Source organism: Scyliorhinus canicula, chromosome 19, assembly GCF_902713615.1.
Source record: "Scyliorhinus canicula chromosome 19, sScyCan1.1, whole genome shotgun sequence".
Taxonomy (NCBI): Eukaryota; Metazoa; Chordata; class Chondrichthyes; order Carcharhiniformes; family Scyliorhinidae; genus Scyliorhinus; species Scyliorhinus canicula.
The window spans coordinates 88,684,716-88,704,238 of record NC_052164.1 but is presented as its reverse complement, the minus strand read 5'-3'; the positions used below and the strand labels follow the sequence as shown (position 1 = coordinate 88,704,238).

At 41.0% G+C, this 19,523-nt stretch overlaps 1 protein-coding gene across 1 annotated transcript in view; it reads left to right on the top strand.

Moving 5' to 3' along the window:
- The window catches only part of LOC119953904, a 125,715-nt gene that overhangs the window by 26,470 nt on the left and 79,722 nt on the right, over positions 1-19,523 (top strand). Inside the window, exons 11-17 of the mRNA XM_038778563.1 lie at positions 1,050-1,104; positions 5,182-5,347; positions 7,608-7,644; positions 7,830-8,013; positions 10,347-10,720; positions 14,405-14,519; positions 17,214-17,587. Of these exons, the coding sequence (XP_038634491.1) occupies positions 1,050-1,104; positions 5,182-5,347; positions 7,608-7,644; positions 7,830-8,013; positions 10,347-10,720; positions 14,405-14,519; positions 17,214-17,587 (1,305 nt within the window). The remainder of the gene's footprint in view (positions 1-1,049; positions 1,105-5,181; positions 5,348-7,607; positions 7,645-7,829; positions 8,014-10,346; positions 10,721-14,404; positions 14,520-17,213; positions 17,588-19,523) is intronic.

Here is a 19,523-nt window from a genome sequence, read left to right as displayed (position 1 = left end):
TCACCTTCTCAACCTTGCATTACCTGAGATGTGGAGATCCTCAGGTAAATCACCACCAGTTAGCTCTCCCCATCAAAGGGTAAAGCAGACTATGATCGGGCGGCATTGGTCGCACAGTGTTTGCACTGTTGCTTCACAGCTCCAGGATTCTGGGTTCATGCGGAGTCTGCACATTCTCCCCGTGTCTGCGTGGGTTTCCTCCAGGTGCTCCGGTTTCATCCCACAAGTCCCGAAAGACGTGCTGTTAGGTGAATTGGACATTATGAATTCTCCCTCGGTGTACCCAAACAGGTGTTGGAGTGTGACGACGAGGGGATTTTCACAGTAACTTCATCGCAGTGTTAATGTAAGCCTATTTGTGACAATAATAAAGATTATTATTATTCCTCCAGCAAGTGGACATCTTCTGATTTTGTTTTGATGGAATTGTTCAAACACAATTCCTAATTTTATTGAATGGAAAAATGTAATGACCACACTTGTATCAGTGGGCTGAGTACTTTACTGAGTACTTAATCATGAAGATTCCATGTCTTCCTTCCAACTAAATACTGAATGGTAGCTGTGACAAATTTCAAGCAACTATTACATTAAAAAGAAATGTTTACATTTTTAACAATGGTTGTCGTATCAAATGTTCCATGCTACTTTCTATAGCTCAGCAAAACCCTTACTTGCCATTAGCAGAAATTTTACCTGTGAAAATATAGAATAATGCTAAATGCTATGACTTACTGGTAAAAGGTCTTGCATTCTTCCCGTGTACTTCTCGGGTTTTAAGAAGTGCACCTGTAAGATGTTCCCATTTACAGATTTAAAATAATGACTGGCTTTAATTTTCTGTCATCTCTCTTTTGGAATTCCTTGTCCAGTTTGTCACTTGGAGAAATTATTAAAATGTTCTTTCTCGATGTTGAATTTTAATTATGACAGCAAAAATCCAATCTGTTGAATACATGCTAATCTGTTCGTTAGAAATACAGTACAAACATTATTATAAGATTTGTACACTACATTTTGTTCACATTGTGCCACTTTACATTTGACAGAAAAGCATGGAGTGATGCCAAAAGGTGTATTGTCCTGCGGCCTCATTCCATTGAGGTAAGTTTAACAAAAGGATTCGGTTAGTAATTAGATTTCATTGAGAGTTTCAATTGATAACATAAGCACAAAATGTCAATGGTAGCTGAACCCCTCATTATTACTGCTCAGATGTCACATTCTGAATGCGACACAGTCTCGTTTGGTGATACTCTTGGTTCCCTTTTGTAGTTGCTTGATGACATCCTTATTGAAGCTCACTAATTGTGACTTGAGCTTTAAGCTTAAGTAATGTCTGTACTCATTTCCAGAAAATAAGGTATGGGTTGTAATATCTGAGCTCTAGGGCATTTGGGGGGGTACCCCAAAAACGCACGGGGGAACCCCCCCCCAGCTGTTCCCAAGTAAGGTTTTTGCCTGGGAAGTGCCAGCATTTGCCTGGGAAGTGCAAACTTCCTGTGGGCATTTGCTCTGTACTGCGAGCGCTCCAAAAATGCAATTTAAATCACTTACACCACATGGACTGCAGCGGTTCAAAATGGCAGCTTACCACCACCGTAGAGGGCAATTAGGGATGGGCAATAAATGTTCGCCTAGCCAGCAAAGCCCACAACCCTTCAATGAAAAAAATAATTATGTAACAACCTAAGATTGTCGGCATGTTTTCAATTGAATGGCATTTTCTGATTAAGAATTTCTGTATAGTTGCACACTTACTGTTGTGTCTCCATCATTCTTGTAACAGGTCCTTAGCTTAAGTAGCCCAGGAACAGGTATTTTGCTAAGAACTCAGAAATGATTATGAGAACATAGAACAGTACATCACAGAACAGGCCCTCGGCCCTCGATGTTGTGCCGAGCATTGTCCGAAACCAAGATCAAGCTATCCCATTCCCTGTCATTCTAGTGTGCTCCATGTGCCTATCCAATAACTGCTTGAAAGTTCCTAAAGTGTCCGACTCCACTATCACAGCAGGCAGTCCATTCCACACCCTAACCACTCTCTGAGTAAAGAACCTACATTGGACATCCCTCCTATATCTCCCACCCTGAATCTTATAGTTATGCCCCCTTGTAACAGCTACATCCACCCGAGGAAATAGTTTCTGAACGTCCACTCTATCCCCCTCATCATCTTATAAACCTCTATTAAGTCGCCTCTCATCCTCCTCCGCTCCAGAGAAAAGCCCCAGCTCCTTCAATCTTTCCTCATAAGACCTATCCTGCAAACCAGGCAGCATCCTGGTAAATCTCCTTTGCACCCTTTCCAATGCTTCCACATCCTTCCTATAATAATGTGACCAGAACCGCACACAATACTCCAAATGTGGTCTCACCAGGGTCATGTATAGTTGCAGCATAACCCCGCGACTCTTAAACTCAAGCCCCCTGTTAATAAACGCGAACACACGATAAGCCTCCTTCACGGCTCTATCCACTTGAGTGGCAACCTTCAGAGATCTGTGGACATGAACCCCAAGATCTCTCTGTTCCTCCACATCTCTCAGAACCCTGCCGTTGACCCTGTAATCCGCATTCAAATTTTTTCTACCAAAATGAATCACCTCGCACTTATCAGGGTTAAACTCCATCTGCCATTTTTCGGCCCAGCTCTGCATTCTATCAATGTCTCTTTGCAGCCTATAACAGCCCTCCACTACTCCACCAATCTTGATGTCATCAGCACATTTGCTGACCCACCCTTCAGCCCCCCCCTCCAAGTCATTGATAAAAATCACAAATAGCAGAGGACTCAGCACTGATCCCTGTGGTACACCGCTGGTAACTGGTCTCCAGTCTGAAAATTTTCCATCCACCCTCTGTCTTCTATGTGATAGCCAGTTACTTATCCAATTGGCCAAATTTCCCTCTATCCCACACCTCCTTACTTTCTTCATGAGCCGACCATGGGGAACCTTATAAAATGCCTTACTAAAATCCATGTATACGACATCAACTGCTCTACCTTCATCTACACGCTTAGTTCCCTCCTCAAATAATTCAATCAAATTTGTGAGGCAAGACTTACCCTTCACGAATCCGTGTTGACTATCCCGGATTAAGCTGCATCTTTTCAAATGGTCAAAAATCCTATCCTTCAGGACTTTTTCCATTAACTTATCGACCACCGAAGTAAGACTAACTAGCCTATAATTACCAGGGTAATTCCTATTCCCTGAGGTTCTGGTGATGGTGAAGGATGGCCTTGCATGTGTCATTGGAGTGGAACTTCAGAATGTTAGAAAGGGAAGGAGAAATACTACATAAATGACTATCAACAGCCTGAAAGAAATCAGCATTTCGAAAGTAAGGAAATAAAAGAGAGTCATCAATAAACAGTCAAGTATTTTCCTGTGGAAATAGTTGGAGTTTGGCAATTCAGTGATATACATTTCCACTATAGTTTTTGAAATACTAACATTCTCCTTAGTGCAGCTTTTGTTTTTACTCCTCTGGATAAGGATGCCAAACTACCCCAGTCTTGATGCAAGATCATTGACCTGAAAGAGTAACTCTGTTTTTCATTCCACAGATGCTGCTTGACCTGACCATTTGCAGCAATTTCATTTTAGATTTCCAGTATCAGAGTATTTTGATTTGTACAAAACCAACTGGATTGGCTATATTCCCAAAGCCTAAGAACTAGTACACTCTACTGCAGAAGTTGTGTGGGCGGTGGGTAGTGTCACTACCTCTGAGCCGGAAGCTTTGGGTTTGAGTCCCACTTCAGGACTTGGGTCAAAGTGTAAATCCTTCCAATGTGCCTATGGCAGATGGTAAGAGTAAGAGAGTCTCTTGGTCAGCCATGCTTGATGTGGAGTGTGATGTCATAAGCTTGAGCCTCTGGGACATGCTGGCGACCTGTTTCAGGAAAACTTTAAAAAAAAATTAGAGTACCCAATTAATTTTTTCCAATTAAGGGGCAATTTAGTGTGGCCCATCCACCTAGCCTGCACATCTTTGGGTTGTGGGGGTGAAACCCACCCAAACACGGGGAGAATGTGCAAATTCCACTCGGACAGTGACCCAGAGCCGGGATCAAACCTGGGACCTCGGCGCTGTGAGGCAGCAGGCCTAACCCACTGTCCCACCGTGCTGCCCTGTTTCAGAAAAACCTAACCATGGAAACTGACATAAGCATGTAATTTGTCTGCTTCAAGTATCACTAGATACAGGAAAGCCTCTTAAATATAAGAAAGACACTATTTGTTCCGACACCCTGCGCTAGTGCGTGGTCAATTCCAGCCCCACTTGACCAGGAGTTACAACACAATTGAATGAACCAATAATTCTTAGAAAAATATCCGAAGTCTTTCGCCCTTGGCTGTCCAATATTTGCATTCACCAGGTTTGTAAATGTAAACACAATTCTTTTTATTTATAACGAGCTATAAAATATTCAACAAATGCAATTGATTAACAATTATCCAATTCATAACCCCCCATTTTAATTTGCTCCCCACCCTCTATATACAAACACAGAGGGGAAGAGAGGGGTAACAGAGGAAAAAGAGTCTTTGTTTCAGATGGTTGTCTTTAAGCACACCTTCCTTTAAAATAAGCTTTCAGATCCAGGTCTCTGCCTGCAGCCTGTAACGGTTTCACTGTAGATTCATTCAGGTCTGTGCAGGAACAAAAAAATGGGCTTGACCTCCCTCGACACTTTTGTTTTGAACTTTGACTTGGAGCCGCGGTACACTGCCTGAATCTCATCCAGTCTGAATCAGGAAGGTTGAGTAAGACAGGCACTTAAAAATTTTAGTGCAAGTGAGTGGAATGGAGTGGCAATCCAATGCTGATTGCCACACTAAGGAAATTATGGCTTATTGTGCTCTGGACCAGTACTCTATTCAGTATATTCAATATTTCTAAATTGTGAAAGAATTGCTGTTTGTTGGCAGGACCATTATTAATGATTAACATCATTCATTGATGTTTCTTGCCATCTGGTACTGTTGCACCATTTGAAATGCTCAGGTTCTGAGATCTGTGTATAAGTTGGGACACAGTTTTGACCCTGCATTAGTGATATGTGACCAGAGAAATCATACAGGATGTATGAGCAATTTGCTTATTGCCAGTTCTCCTGTATTAGTGTAGTAACTAAAGCACAGTATTGTTTTTCTTCCCTCTTAGGGCCATTATCTATTTGCAGGAGCACTCTGTGGAAAAGGCTGGTATACCCGTGCTTTGAAGGCTAATTCTTTGGCAGTTCAAGTATGTCAGTGGAAAGGGTTGAATGTGAAGGGTTTGACAGAACAGAGAGAACTGATCCAAACTGAACAAATACTTGCGTCAAAAGGTTGGTGTAGACTTGTTTATACTTGATGAATCTACTTAGTTAGACAATTCTAACAAATTGATATTCCTTTATTTTCAGGCTGCATGAACGACTATATAATTTAACAAATTATCCCTAAACCTTTGATTCTAAGTTATTAATATATTGTTACGGTGCCAATATCTGGTATCAGGGTTTTGGCATCTGCATCATATGGTTTTGTTACAGAAATAAATTTGGTGAGTGAATAAAGTCGTGGGAAGGGACATTAAGCTTATAAATTTCTAACTTCTGTGATGTTTAAAAATTAATGTATTACATGTGCTATTGTATAGAATGAGCAGACTAATGAGATAACCATGTGCAGTGTTCCCTGGATAAAATGTATTTAATTTCTTAAATAGCAAAGATGCTCTATGAAGTTTAGAGCATTTGATACACAGCAATAGTAATGTGAGCCCAGATCCTAATGGAGACAAATAATCTGAAAAGAAAGGAATCCCCAAAATACTCCAATGGAAGGAACTGAGTGACAAGATTTCACTTTTAAAACTTTTACTGCAACAATGAAATGCTAAATCACCGTAAATTAAGCATGCATTAACAGACAAATTATATTTCAATAAAAACAATTAATTTCACTTTAAATAATCTATACAACAAAGATAACTCCAATATTCTGCTTCATCCCTGACACACATGTGGCAGCCTGAGCAGTCTCAAGATCTTTCAATTCCTCACTTCGGCAAATAGAACATACAGTGCAGGAGGCCATTCGGCCCATCATGTCTGCACTTTAAGCCCTCATATCCACCCTATCCCCATAACCAAATAACCCCGCCTAATTGTTTTGGACACTAAGGGCAATTTAGCACGTCCAATCCACCAGCCTGCACGTTTTTGGACTGTGGGAGGAAACCGGAGCATCCGGAGGAAACCCACGCAGACACATGGAGAATGTGCAGACTCCGCACAGTGACCCAGCGGGGAATCAAACCTGGGACCCTGGAGCTGCAAAGCAACAGTGCTACCCACTGTGCTACCATGCTGCCCCTACAGGACCACTCAAATTCCACGCTCTCTGGATTTGGCCCTGGAGTTGCTTTCACTGGCAGCTTTATTTCATCAGAGCTCCCCTGATACAATTAACACCGACAAAGTGCACTTCTACAAAACCTTTCTCGCTTCAGTCTCAAAAATTCTCGTGGCATGACTTTCCAGAGTTCTCTTCAACCGACCAAACAACAACATCCCACTTCACAGTCTGCTCACATCTAGTACAAACACTGTTTCACCAGGAGCTCCATACATTTTGTGTGTTCTTCTTACAGCTAAACAGCCTTATCTTTTTTGGAGAGAGTCCTGCTTGCTTCTCCTGAGCACTGTGTTCTGTGTGAATTCTTCTGCAACACAATAAGCCCCACAAATTGCTTCTATTTGCCCTTCTTGGTTACCCAGTTCTTATCTCCATAGCAATGTCAAGTTGTCAGGTTACTTTGTAAAAATGGCCTCTCAGCCAGAAAATTCAATTGCAAATTGCTTTCTCAGTACTAGCTTAGTACAGTTTCACTTTGGGTTATGGGGATATCTCAAAAATACAAGTTTTTTTGCAAACTGCAGAGTTAATCATATTACTAATATGTTTGTGATTTCTCAAACAACAATGTTGTTCTCATGTTATAAATGATTATGCATGATCAATAGGATAAATCTAACATGACCAATTCTATTATTTGCCATACCCAATCACTGTTAAGCTTGGATGGTATCTCGTAATAAGAACTGGAAAGCAAGTCTTGAATTTAACTCCAATTTTACAGTGCCATCTGTATCCCTTTATATAATTTATATATATTTGAAGCTCCAATTCTAGCTTGAGCACTGGGCAACATTAACTCTTTACCAACACTCAACCAGTGAGCTGGAATGAGTCATCGTTAGTGCTATCAAATGAGCTTAACAACATCCTGCTCCCAAGCGCCCATGTTGAATTCCACCAGATATACCTTGTTCCAGATCTCATGGTCCTGTGAGTCATAAAGTGTTAGTTCTTTTAGGAGCAAAAGATTACACACACCAGTCAGTAAAGATTTTTTTTTAATGGCTGAACGAGACAGTAATGCCTAGATGAATGTTAATTACAATTATATAATGGACACCTAAACTTTGAACATTAATGAATAAGTAAGACCACTAGTGTATGACTTTAGTTCACCACAATTAGGGACTGGAGTTTGAATGGAAAATGTAATATTCATATATTTTTAAAATTCATTTTTAGAAAAAGCAGCTGGGAACTGGGAGGAAGATGACATCAGGTAAAACAATATGTAAACTTGTTTTTCCTGATTACAGTGTTGACTTGTGTTATCATAAGTTTAAAGCACACACACATGGAATAATTTTTCAAAAAGTAAAATGTTTTTTGTGTGCCGGTTAAATGTTGAGCTTTTAATTTGAAAAGTCAAAAGACTAATGTTGGGTAAACCATGTCTATTGAAAGTTTGAAAGATCAAAGCTGTGATTCTGAGGGTTCTACAATTGAAGAGGATGATGAGGAAGATGATATATCTAGTGAAGATGATGATGTGATCCCTACAGTAGAATCTGTGGATGCCTGGGTAAAAAATAACAACAAAAACACTTGCTCTGATATAGAGCAAAATCAACAAGCTCTACATTTAGATGTAAGTATGCAATGTATTGTTAATGCCTAATTTAATTTGATGAGGCAATATTCTTTTCCCAAAACTCTACAAGAACTTTTATTCAACACAATGCTGAATAGTTTTGCACTGTTCTTTTGGTCATGTTAAAATGTAACACCTGTTGATCAGATTTTAATCAATCCTGTAATATGGCATAGAAATTATTGTCAACAAAAATGATGTAGCATCATGCTGTTCTATTTTATAAAAGAGGTAGTTTTAAAAATCTGATATCTGGCTCCATCTCCTGTCTTTAGTTTGTCATTGCAGCCAGTTTTGCCAGAGAAAAAATGCATGTCGATGAGATGGCACTTATTCATGGAATGCTTACAGTGCAAAAGGAGGGGGGTCACAGGTTCAATCTCTACTCTGCGCCGAATTACCTAATGTCAACGTTGGGTAACAACACCTAATGTGTTTCAGTGACCTGCTGCAAATGAAGCTTCTTGAATCCATGTCGGATAATCTGTCCAGTAAAGTTAAGTGCTGTCAAATTGAGGTCCAATTGTAGAAAAAGACCCAAATATGGCAGCATTTATTTTCCGAAGACATATTTAGCTTATTGTTGTCAGATCTTCGCAGGCGTCACTGTTGTTTTTCACATCTTGGTCCGTACCTGTGCTGGTAATCACCAATGAGTGCAGATGCTGCTGTGATCAGAGTCACCTTATTGCATAAACTCAATTCACTGCAGCATTAACACCCACAGTTTGAACTTCAGGTATCATTTTTACACAGGTGGTTAGAATCTTGAATACACAGAGTGTGGTGGAGGCAGATCAATAATCACTTTCAAAAAATAATCGGATTGTTATCTAATGAGGAAAAAATTGTAGGACTACGGGAATAGGGGGTGCAGTGACACCAGGTGAATTGTTCTTTCAGAGAGCTGCTGCAAATGTGATGGGCTGAATGGCCTCCTTCTGAGCCTTATGTATTCTTTTATGCATTCCAACAAAGTGCAGACTCTGAGTAGCTCGTATTTCTAGTATTGTTTCATAAACTAGCCTTGTGAATATAAAAAATATAGTTTTCTGAATTTGTTTTAACCAAGTGGTACTTCAATATTCAATTTGTGTTGCAAAGCTTGAGCCATTGCAATCATAAAACTCCAGTTTGTTCTGAAGTCATTGCTGTTGTCCTCAGTGGATATGGATATGGACCTGATTGCTTCCAGTGACCTGTGTGGGAAATGAATTGTCATCCATGGGTGCAGGGTTAAATCATAATGGAAGTCCATTTCCAACAAGTGCAATTGGCGCATGGGAATACAGTCCCCTCTTAAGACCCTGAGTCACACACCATCCTGACTGGAACATAAAGATTTGTTCTATCATTGATCCTGAAACTGCCTGCCAAACGGCATGTTGGAGTATCTTTGCCAGACAGACTGCAGTGGCCCTCCATGAGGATTACCTCAGGCAAGCAGGGATGGACAATATATGTTGGACTTCTCAGCAAAGCCTTTGTCATCATACTAAATGTAAGATTATAATGTTATTTGAAGTGAGAGTTCATTGTTTACGAATGGTTCTTTGTGCAGACTGAACGGTACAACAGCATGCCTTTCAGTTTCAGAAAGTAGAGAAGAGAATAAAAGTAAAGATTACACATTGGTGGAAAAAGTATTTTATCTATTATATTTCTGGCAAAGAGCTCCAAATGGCCTCCTTTTGTATTGTAAACTCCTTTGATTCTATTTAAGTTATGACTTGGGTCAAGCACTTGTTAGATTCAATTCATCGAGCACTTCATTTGAATTTAGATGATTAACTTGTCCTGAAGTCTTTGACCTGAAACCACAAATGTTGAACGACATTTTAAAAGCAACGTTTTTAAATTTCATAGATTAGAATACCTACAGTACAGAAGGACGCCATTCAACCCATCGAGTCTGCTTCGACCTTCTTGAAGAACACCCGGCCTAGGCCCGCTCCCGTGTCCTATTCCCCCATCACCCCGTAACCCCACCTACCCTGCACGTCTTTGGAATGCGGGAAGGAAACCCACGCAGACATGGGAGAATATGCAAACTCCTCACAGATAGTCACCCATGGCTGGAATCAAACTTTTTAAGGGCGGCACGCGGGTGCAGTGGTTAGTACTGCTGCCTCACGGCGCCGAGGACCCAGGTTTGATCCTAGTCCCAGGTCACTGTCCGTGTGGAGTTTGTGCGTTCTCTGCGTGGGTCTCACCCCCACAATCCTAAAATGTGCAGAGTAGGTGGATTGGCCATGCTAAATTGCCCCTTAATTGGAAAAACCTTTTTTGAAAAAAAAACATTTTTCATGACTTTTAATTTTATTTTACAGATTCCTTTCTTGTCAATGAACTTCAATGCTAGCAGCTCTGAGTCTGAAAATGATAGTGTGGCCAAGTTAAACCAAGGACAGGAATCAAAGGTATCATCTGAAGGTGATAATTATGGTTCAGGGTCAAACACCAGTTTGAGACAAAACGAAAGAGATGTTGGAAATCCATGTAATTCTTTGGAATCTGACAACCTCGAAAAAACTGTAGACGTATTTGTTCCAGAGGTTCCAACCTCTATCTCCGCGGACCCTGAACAAGTGGCATTCTTACCTTCTACGGATCCTGTAAATGCTGCATCATCATCTATGGATCCTAGCAAGGACATGTTCTCATCTTCTGTCTCCACAGTAGTGCAACCATCATCTTATGAAAGGTACGGTGTTCAAATTGAACAGTTTGCAAGAATTAGTTGCCTCCTGAAAATGGAACTGAAATGAAAATCGCTTATTGTCACAAGTAGGCTTCAAATGAAGTTACTGTGAAAAGCCCCTCGTCGTCACGTCCGGTGCCTCTTCGGGGAGGCTGGTACAGAAATTGAACCTGCGCTGCTGATATTGGTCTGCTTTACAAACCAGCTATTTATCCCATTGTGCTAAACCAGCTCCTGGGTCTCAATTAAAAAATTTATGCAGAGCTGTCTTTCAGTTGAATATAAAAACTATGCCATAAAATTTTGAGTTGCTCCACTAAATCTTTGTACGGAATTCTACCATCAGATACCGAAGTGCTTAAACTTGTCAGTGTCTTAAACAGTGGCCTACGGCCAAAACACAGCAGAATGGAGAAGTCTGAAGAACAAACTCAATTTGCCTTTTGCCATAAATCCAGGTTATTTGAGGCTCCCTCATATACCTTGCTTATGTGGGCCATGCCAAATATGTAGCACAGTAGCAAAGTGGTTAGCACTGTTCCTTCACAGCGACAGGGACCCGGGTTCAATTCCTGGCTTGGATCACTGTCTGTGCAGAGTCTGCAAGTTTTCCCTGCGTCTGTGTGAGTTTCCTCCAGGTGCTCACGATTCCCTCCCACGAGCCCCGAAAGACGTGCTTGTTAGGTGAATTGGACATTCTGAATGCTCCCTCCGTGTACCCGAACAGGCGCAGGACTGTGGCGACCAGGAGATTCTCACATTAACTTAATTGCAGTGTTAATGTAAGTCGACTTGTGACACTGATAAAAAGTATAAAGTCCATAGAGTGGAGGGATTCAGGAAATAGTGAGCTGGCTGTAGCTAAAGTTGTTTCATGGAACCAGGCAGCATACTCCAGCTCCTTCCAACTCATGGAAAAAGGTAATATTTCATTTTTTTGATTAGTCAACATTGGTCACGCAGTTCAACAAGCCTGTACGTCACACACTCCAACCAGACCACCAATTCAGTAGTTTGGGTCTGAACTGGACACGGGAATCTGTCCAACCCAATTTAGCAGTGCACCATGATGATCATGCTTCTGTACTGCTTACTTGGTTACATTCAGTTATTTAATTACATTTAGGCTAGAGATTTAATAATCGTGAAAAAAATGTCACTCAATTATTCAAATCCTTTTGACAATTTTCACTTATCGTATGATTTTATTTTCATCTGATTTCCTTCTGAATTGGTCACACTAGGAACTGCATGCAGAATGAACCATGAGTCTGTAAATATTCTATTTGGACATTGCCTCTCATTCTGATCGCTTAGCTATTGGATAATTACTGAAATTTATCATTCTTATTTTGTATAAATGCAAGGTTTCCCTGCAAATATTTCTTTACTTTTCACCTTAAAATGCCTTTTAATCGAATCAAAATTGTGATTTGTCTTCACTACTTAATATTCCAAGGAGTAGCTTATTTTTCAAAATACATTTTGTGTTCCCAATTCTTTTATTTTGAATTAAGGGGCAATTTGGCGTGGCCAGTCCACCTACCATGCACATCTTTGGGTTGTGGGAGTGAGACCCATGCAGACACTGGGAGAATGTGCAAACTCCACACGGACAGTGACTGGCTGGGATCGAACCGGGTCCTCAGTGCCGTGGGGCAGCAGTGCTAACCACTGTGCCAGAGTGCCACCCTGTCCATTGAGTAGCTTTACATTTTGTATTTAAATTTAATTTGTCCAAATTAGCAGTGCCCCATGATGATCATGCCTCTGAACTGCGTACTTGGGTATATTCAGCTATTTCATTACATTTAGGCTGGAGTGTTTAGTAATTGTGAACAAAATGTCACTCTATTCAAATCTTTTTGGCAATTTTCACTTGTCATGTGATTTTATTTTCATCTGATTTCCTTCTGAATTGGTCACACTAGGACCTGCATGGAGAATGAATCATGAGTCTGTAAATATTCTATTTGGACATTGCCTGTCATTCTGATAGCTTAGCTATTGGATAATTACTAAAATTTATCATTCTTATTTCCTATAAATGCAAGTTTTACTTGCAAGTATTTATTCACTTTTCACCGTAAAATGCCTTTTAATTGAAACAAAATTGTCTTCCCTACTTGATATTTCAAGGAGTAGCTTTTTTTTCAAAAGAGTTCCCAATTCATTTTTTTTTTTGGAATTAAGAGGCAGTTTAGCGTGGCCAATTCACCGAGCATGCAATCTTTTTGGGTTGTGGGAGTGAGACCCATGCAGACACTGGGAAAACGTGCAAATTCCACATGGACATTGACCCGGTACAGGGATCGAACCCCGGGTCCTCAGTGCCGTGGGGCAGCAGTGCTAACAACTGTGCCACCCTGTCCATTGAGTAGCTTTACATTTTGTATTTAAATTTACATGCGCACAAATTTAACCTGTTAAATATTGCAGCATAGGAGAAAGAAAGAACTTTGATTTGTATAGTGCCTTTCATCACCTCAGAATGTTCCAAACTGCTTCAGTGCCAGTGAAATACTTCTGAACTGTAGTCACTGTTGTAATTTAGAAAGCACAGAAGCCAATTTCCATTGAGGTGCCCTAAATTGGTGAGAGGAACTATATAAATGTAATGCTTTTTCTTGTGAGGGTCAAAGCATTGGGCTTGGGCAGGAATTTCTACCACGAGGCTATCTGGTCCAAGTCCAGACTAGCCTTGTTGGTGCCCATGCGTGAATTTAGAAGCAGGTTGTTAGGTGGTTTGTGTTTTTCCTAACCCCACATCATTTCCCAGTGACATCAGTGTGTCTGTATTTTGACACATTGGCTCAGATTGGCTAATTCAGCTCAGACTGAGGATTGAATTTGGGACCTTTTTTTTGGCTTGGATTCCACATTGAATTGTGCCAAGGGTGAAGGGACTGCATCAGATAAAACTTAATGACACATGAATTTTGATGGTTCCGGTTTTAAAAGTGCCTGCTGGAAATGTCCATGTACCTTTAAGTAATTTTAACTGTTCCTACATAAAATGTGAGCACCCTGTGTTTGTATCATTCCCATTTGTCAATTTAAAAAGATATAGAATCCCTACTGTGCAGAAGGCCCATCGGGTCTGCTCCGACAGAGAACACCACCCAAGTCCAATCCAGTCTCCCACACTACCTCCCTAAACCAACTAGGAGCAATTTAGCACAGCCAATCATAGAATCATAGCATCCCCGCAGTGCATTCGACCCATGGAGTCTGCACCGACCCTCTGAAAGAGCACACTACCTAGACACAAGCCCCCACCCTATCCCAGTAACCCCACCTAACCTATTGGACACTAAAGAGCAATTTAGCATGGCCAATCCACCTAACCTACACATCTTTGGACTGTGGGAGGAAACCGGAGCACCCGGAGGAAACCCACGCAGACACAAGAAGAATGTGCAAACTCCACACAGAGTCACCTCGGAATCGAACCTGGATCCCTGGCGCTGTGAGGCAGCAATGCTAGCCACTTGTCACCCCACAGTTATAATCTGGAAAAAGTACTCTACTGTAAAATAATCCAAATCATAAGCAGATGTATTGTTTTATAAGCGTTTGTGATTTTCTGAAAAATATTCCAAAATATTGCATCTCCTTCAGTTGTAATGCAATAGTAAATACAATTTTACTATAAAACAAGTTTTTGTCATGTTCTCTGTATTACAGTGATATAATGCGTGAGGAAATCAACCAAGCAAGCAGTGAGAGAATGCAGAATATGTTGTCTGATGCCAGGAAAGTGCAGCAGAAAGAGCAAAACACATTGCAAGTGAGTTCAGAGGTAGGAACAGTAAAACAAAAATAATGTTTTGCAAGAATGTAAGAGCAATTCTTTGAACTTAAAGGTGCTCAATTTGTATTTTGTGCATTCAAGACACAACAAACCTACTTGAAGCTATATGAGTAGCAACTTTGATTTGAACCATAAAGTTGTGAAAAATTTTAATTTTTCATTCTGAAATGAAATTCCTATGTTATATGAGCATCAAATCCTGCAAATTAACTTTTCTTGTATCTGTTATTTCTTGAACCGTTGTTCTTTGTAATGAAGGGTGTACCCACAAAGTTAATTGGGTGGGAACTCCAGGATTTCGAGCCAGCTGCAGTGAAAGAGCAGCAATGTTGTTTCAAGTCAGGATGATGTGTGACTTGGAGGTATGAAGCCTGTATTTGTGGTGTTCCTATGTGTCTGCTGCCCTTGTTCTAGATGGTAGAGGTTATGAGTTTGGAAGGTGCTATTTGAAGGAGCCTTCAAGAGTTGCCGCAGTGCATCCTGTGGATGGTGCACACTGCTTCCACTCTATGCCTGCAGGTGCTCGATGGGGTGCCAATCAAGTGGGCTGCTTTGTCCACGATAATGTTGAGCTTCCAGTGTTGCAGTTGTAATGAAAAAGCTTGTCTCGGGTCATGGTGAGTCCTGGAGCTGCTGTTCAGTCACATAGCCAGGATGTTATTGGAGCAAATAGTCTGCTACATCCAAAACATTCATCCATTTCTTGATATCACTTAGGAGTGATTCAATTTGGCAAAAGACTGGCATCTGTGATGCTGTCGGCCGATAATTGACTTGACACTTGTGATGGAAGGTGGTTTGCAAATGCTTCATCTTGTCTTTTGCACTGACATACTGGGCTTTCCCATCATTGAGGATGAGGATGTTTGTGATACCACCTCCTCAGGTTAGTTATTTAATTGTCGTCCACCTGTTTAGCACAGGGCTAAATTTCTGGCTTTGAAAGCAGACCAAGCAGGTCAGCAGCACGGTTCGATTCACGTAAGAACCTCCCCGTACAGGCGTCGGAATGTGCCGACTAGGGGCTTTTCACAGTAACTTCATTTGAAGCCTACTCGTGACAATAAGCGATTTTCATTTCATTTCATTCTCATCTGTATGTGGGAGCCTGTAAGATTATGGTCTAATCCGTTGGTACCACTTGGCTCTGACAAGATGTTTGTTGTTTTCATATCTGATTCTTAATGAACAGCACAAATTGCGAAGTAACCATTTCTTTAAGCCTTTCAATATTATATTTGTGTTCCAAAGCTTGAGTGATCGCAATCGTAACACTCCAGTTCATTCTGAAGTCATTGTTGTTGTACTCAGTGACACTGGGCCAAGAAATGGATATGAACCTGATTGCTTCCAGTGACCTGTGTGGGAAATGAATTGTCATCCATGGGTGCAGGGTAATGGAAGTCCATTTCCAACAAGTGCAAGTGACACATGGGAATACAGTCCCCTCTTAAGACCCTGAGTCACACACCATCCTGACTGGAACATAAAGATTTGTTCTATCATTGTCGCTGGTTACGTTCCTGAAACTGCTTGCCCAACAGTAAGTAGGAGTATCTTTGCCACGCAGACGGCAGTGGTCCTCCATGAGGATTCTCTTAGGCAAGCAGGGATGGACAATAAATGTTGGACATCTCAGCAAAACCTTTATCGTCATGTTAAAAATAAGAATGAGGGTGGCACAGTGGTTAGCACCGCTGCCAAGGCGCTGAGGACCCGGGTTTGAATCCCGGGCCTGGGTCACTGACCATGTGGAGTTTGCACATTCTCCCTCTGTCTGCGTGGGTTTCACCTCCACAACCCAAAGATGTGCAGGGTACGTGGATTGGCTACACTAAATTGCCCCTTAATTGGAACAAAAATAATTGGGTACTCTAAATTTATTTTAAAATAATAGATTGTGATGTTATTTGAAGTGCAGGTTCATTGTTTCCAAATGGTTCTTTATGCCGATAGGATGGTACAACAGAGAGAAGAAAATATAAGTAAAGATGACACATTGGTGGAAAAAGTATTTTACCTATTATATTTCTGGCAAAGAGCTCCAAATGGCCTCCCCTTGTATTGTAACTTTTGATTCTATTTAAGTTATGGCTTGGATAAAGCACTTAGTTAGATTCAATTCATGTAGAACTTCATTTGAATTTAGATGAATAACTTGTATTTTGTCTTTGACCTGAAACCATATATGTTGAATGACATTTTAAAAGCAACTTTTAAAAATTCATAGATTAGAATCTCTACAGTGCAGAAGGAGGCTATTCAGCCCATCGGGTCTGTGCCGACCCTCTGAAAGAGCACCCTACCTAGGCCCACTCCCGTGCCCTATCCCCCGTCACCCCACCTACGCTGCACGTCTTTGGACTGCAGGAAGAAAAACCACCCAGACATGGGAGACTGTGCAAATTCCACAAAGTCACCCAAGGCTGGAATTGATCCTTTTAATGGTGGCACGATGGTGCAGTGGTTAGGACTGCTGCCTCACGGCGCTGAGGACACGGGTTCGATCCCAGCCCCAGGTCACTGTCCATGTGGAATTTGCACATTCCCCCCGTGTCTGCGTGGGTCTCACCCCCACAATCCTAAGATGTGCAGGATAGGTGAATTGGCCATGCTAAATTGCGACTTATTTGGAAAAATCTTTTTAAAACATTTTTTAAATGACTTCATTTTATTTTACAGATTCCTTTCTTGTCAATGAACTTCAAAGCTAGCAGCTCTGAGTCTGAAAATGATAGTGTTGGCAAGTTAAACCAAGGACAGGAATCAAAGGTGTCATCTGAAGGTGATAATTATGGTTCAGGGTCAAACGCCAGTTTGAGACAAAACGAAAGAGATGTTGGAAATCCATGTAATTCTTTGGAATCTGACAACCTCGAAAAAACTGTAGACATATTTGTTACAGAGGTTCCAACCTCTCTCTCCACGGACCCTGAACAAGTGGCATTCTTACCTTCTACGGATCCTGTAAATGCTGCATCATCATCTATGGATCCTAGCAAGGACATGTTCTCATCTTCTGTCTCCACAGTAGTGCAACCATCATCTTATGAAAGGTACGATGTTCAAAGTGAACAGTTTACAAGAATTTAGTTGCCTCCTGGGTGCTCAGTTTTAAAATTTATGCAGAATTGTTTTTCAGTTGAATATAAAAACTATGCCATAAGATTTTGAGTGCTCCACTAAATTTTCATCAATCTCTGTACGGAATTCTGCCATCAGATACCGAAGTACTTAAACATGTCAGCGTCTTAAACAGTGGCCTATGGCCAAAACATAGCAGAATGGAGAAGTCTGAAGGATAAACTCATAATCCAGGTCATTTGAGGCTCCCACATATACCTTGCTTATGTGGGTCATGCCACTTTTGGAGTACGGTAACACCGTGGTTAGCACTGTTCCTTCACAGCACCTGGACGTGGGTTCGATTTCTGCTTGGGTCACTGTCTGTGCGGAGTCTGCAAGTTCTCCCTGCGTCTGCGTGATTTTCCTCCGGGTGCTACGATTCCCTCCCACAAGCCCCGAAAGACGTGCTTGTCAGGTTAATTGGACATTCTGAATTCTCCCTCCGTGTACCCGAACAGGCGCTGGAGTGTGGCGACCAGGGGATTTTCACAGTAACTTCATTGCAGTGTTGATGTAAGCCTACTTGTGACACTAGTAAAAGGTAGAGAGTCCATAGAGGGGAGGAATTCAGGAAATGGTGGGCTGGCTGCAGCTAAAGTTGTTTCATAGAACCAGACAGCATACTCCAGCTCCTTCCAACTCATGGAAAAAGAAAATATTTCATTTTTTTTCCTGAGTTGTCAACAGAACCATTGGTCACGCAGTTCAACGAGCTTGTATATCATGCACACCAACCAGACCACAAATTCAGTAGTTTGGGTCTGAACTTCTATATGCTTCAACCGATGCCAATGCTTATGTAGTTACATTGTATATCTTGTGTTGCCCTATTATGTATTCTCATGTATTTTTTGAATTTTGTTTAATTCCCTTTTCTTCCATGTACTGAATGATCTGTTGAGCTGCTTGCAGAAAAATACTTTTCACTGTACCTTGGTACACGTGACAATAAACAAATCCAATCCAATCCAACTGGACACATGAATCTGCCCAGTCCAAATTAGCAGTGCCCCATGATGATCATGCCTCTGAACTGCGTACTTGGGTATATTCAGCTATTTCATTACATTTAGGCTGGAGTGTTTAGTAATTGTGAACAAAATGTCACTCTATTCAGATCTTTTTGGCAATTTTCACTTGTCATGTGATTTTATGTTCATCTGATTTCCTTCTGAATTGGTCACACTAGGACCTGCATGGAGAATGAATCATGAGTCTGTAAATATTCTATTTGGACATTGCCTGTCATTCTGATAGCTTAGCTATTGGATAATTACTAAAATTTATCATTCTTATTTCCTATAAATGCAAGTTTTACTTGCAAGTATTTATTCACTTTTCACCGTAAAATGCCTTTTAATTGAAACAAAATTGTCTTCCCTACTTGATATTTCAAGGAGTAGCTTTTTTTTCAAAAGAGTTCCCAATTCATTTTTTTTTTTTGGAATTAAGAGGCAGTTTAGCGTGGCCAATTCACCGAGCATGCAATCTTTTTGGGTTGTGGGAGTGAGACCCATGCAGACACTGGGAAAACGTGCAAATTCCACATGGACATTGACCCGGGACAAGGATCAACCCCGGGTCCTCAGTGCCGTGGGGCAGCACTGCTAACAACTGTGCCACCGTGCCACCCTGCCCATTGAGTAGCTTTACATTTTGTATTTAAATTTACATGCGCACAAATTTAACCTGTTAAATATTGCAGCATAGGAGAAAGAAAGAACTTTGATTTGTATAGTGCCTTTCATCACCTCCGAATGTTCCAAACTGCTTCAGTGCCAGTGAAATACTTCTGAACTGTAGTCACTGTTGTAATTTAGAAAGCGCAGAAGCCAATTTCCATTGAGGTGCCCTAAATTGGTGAGA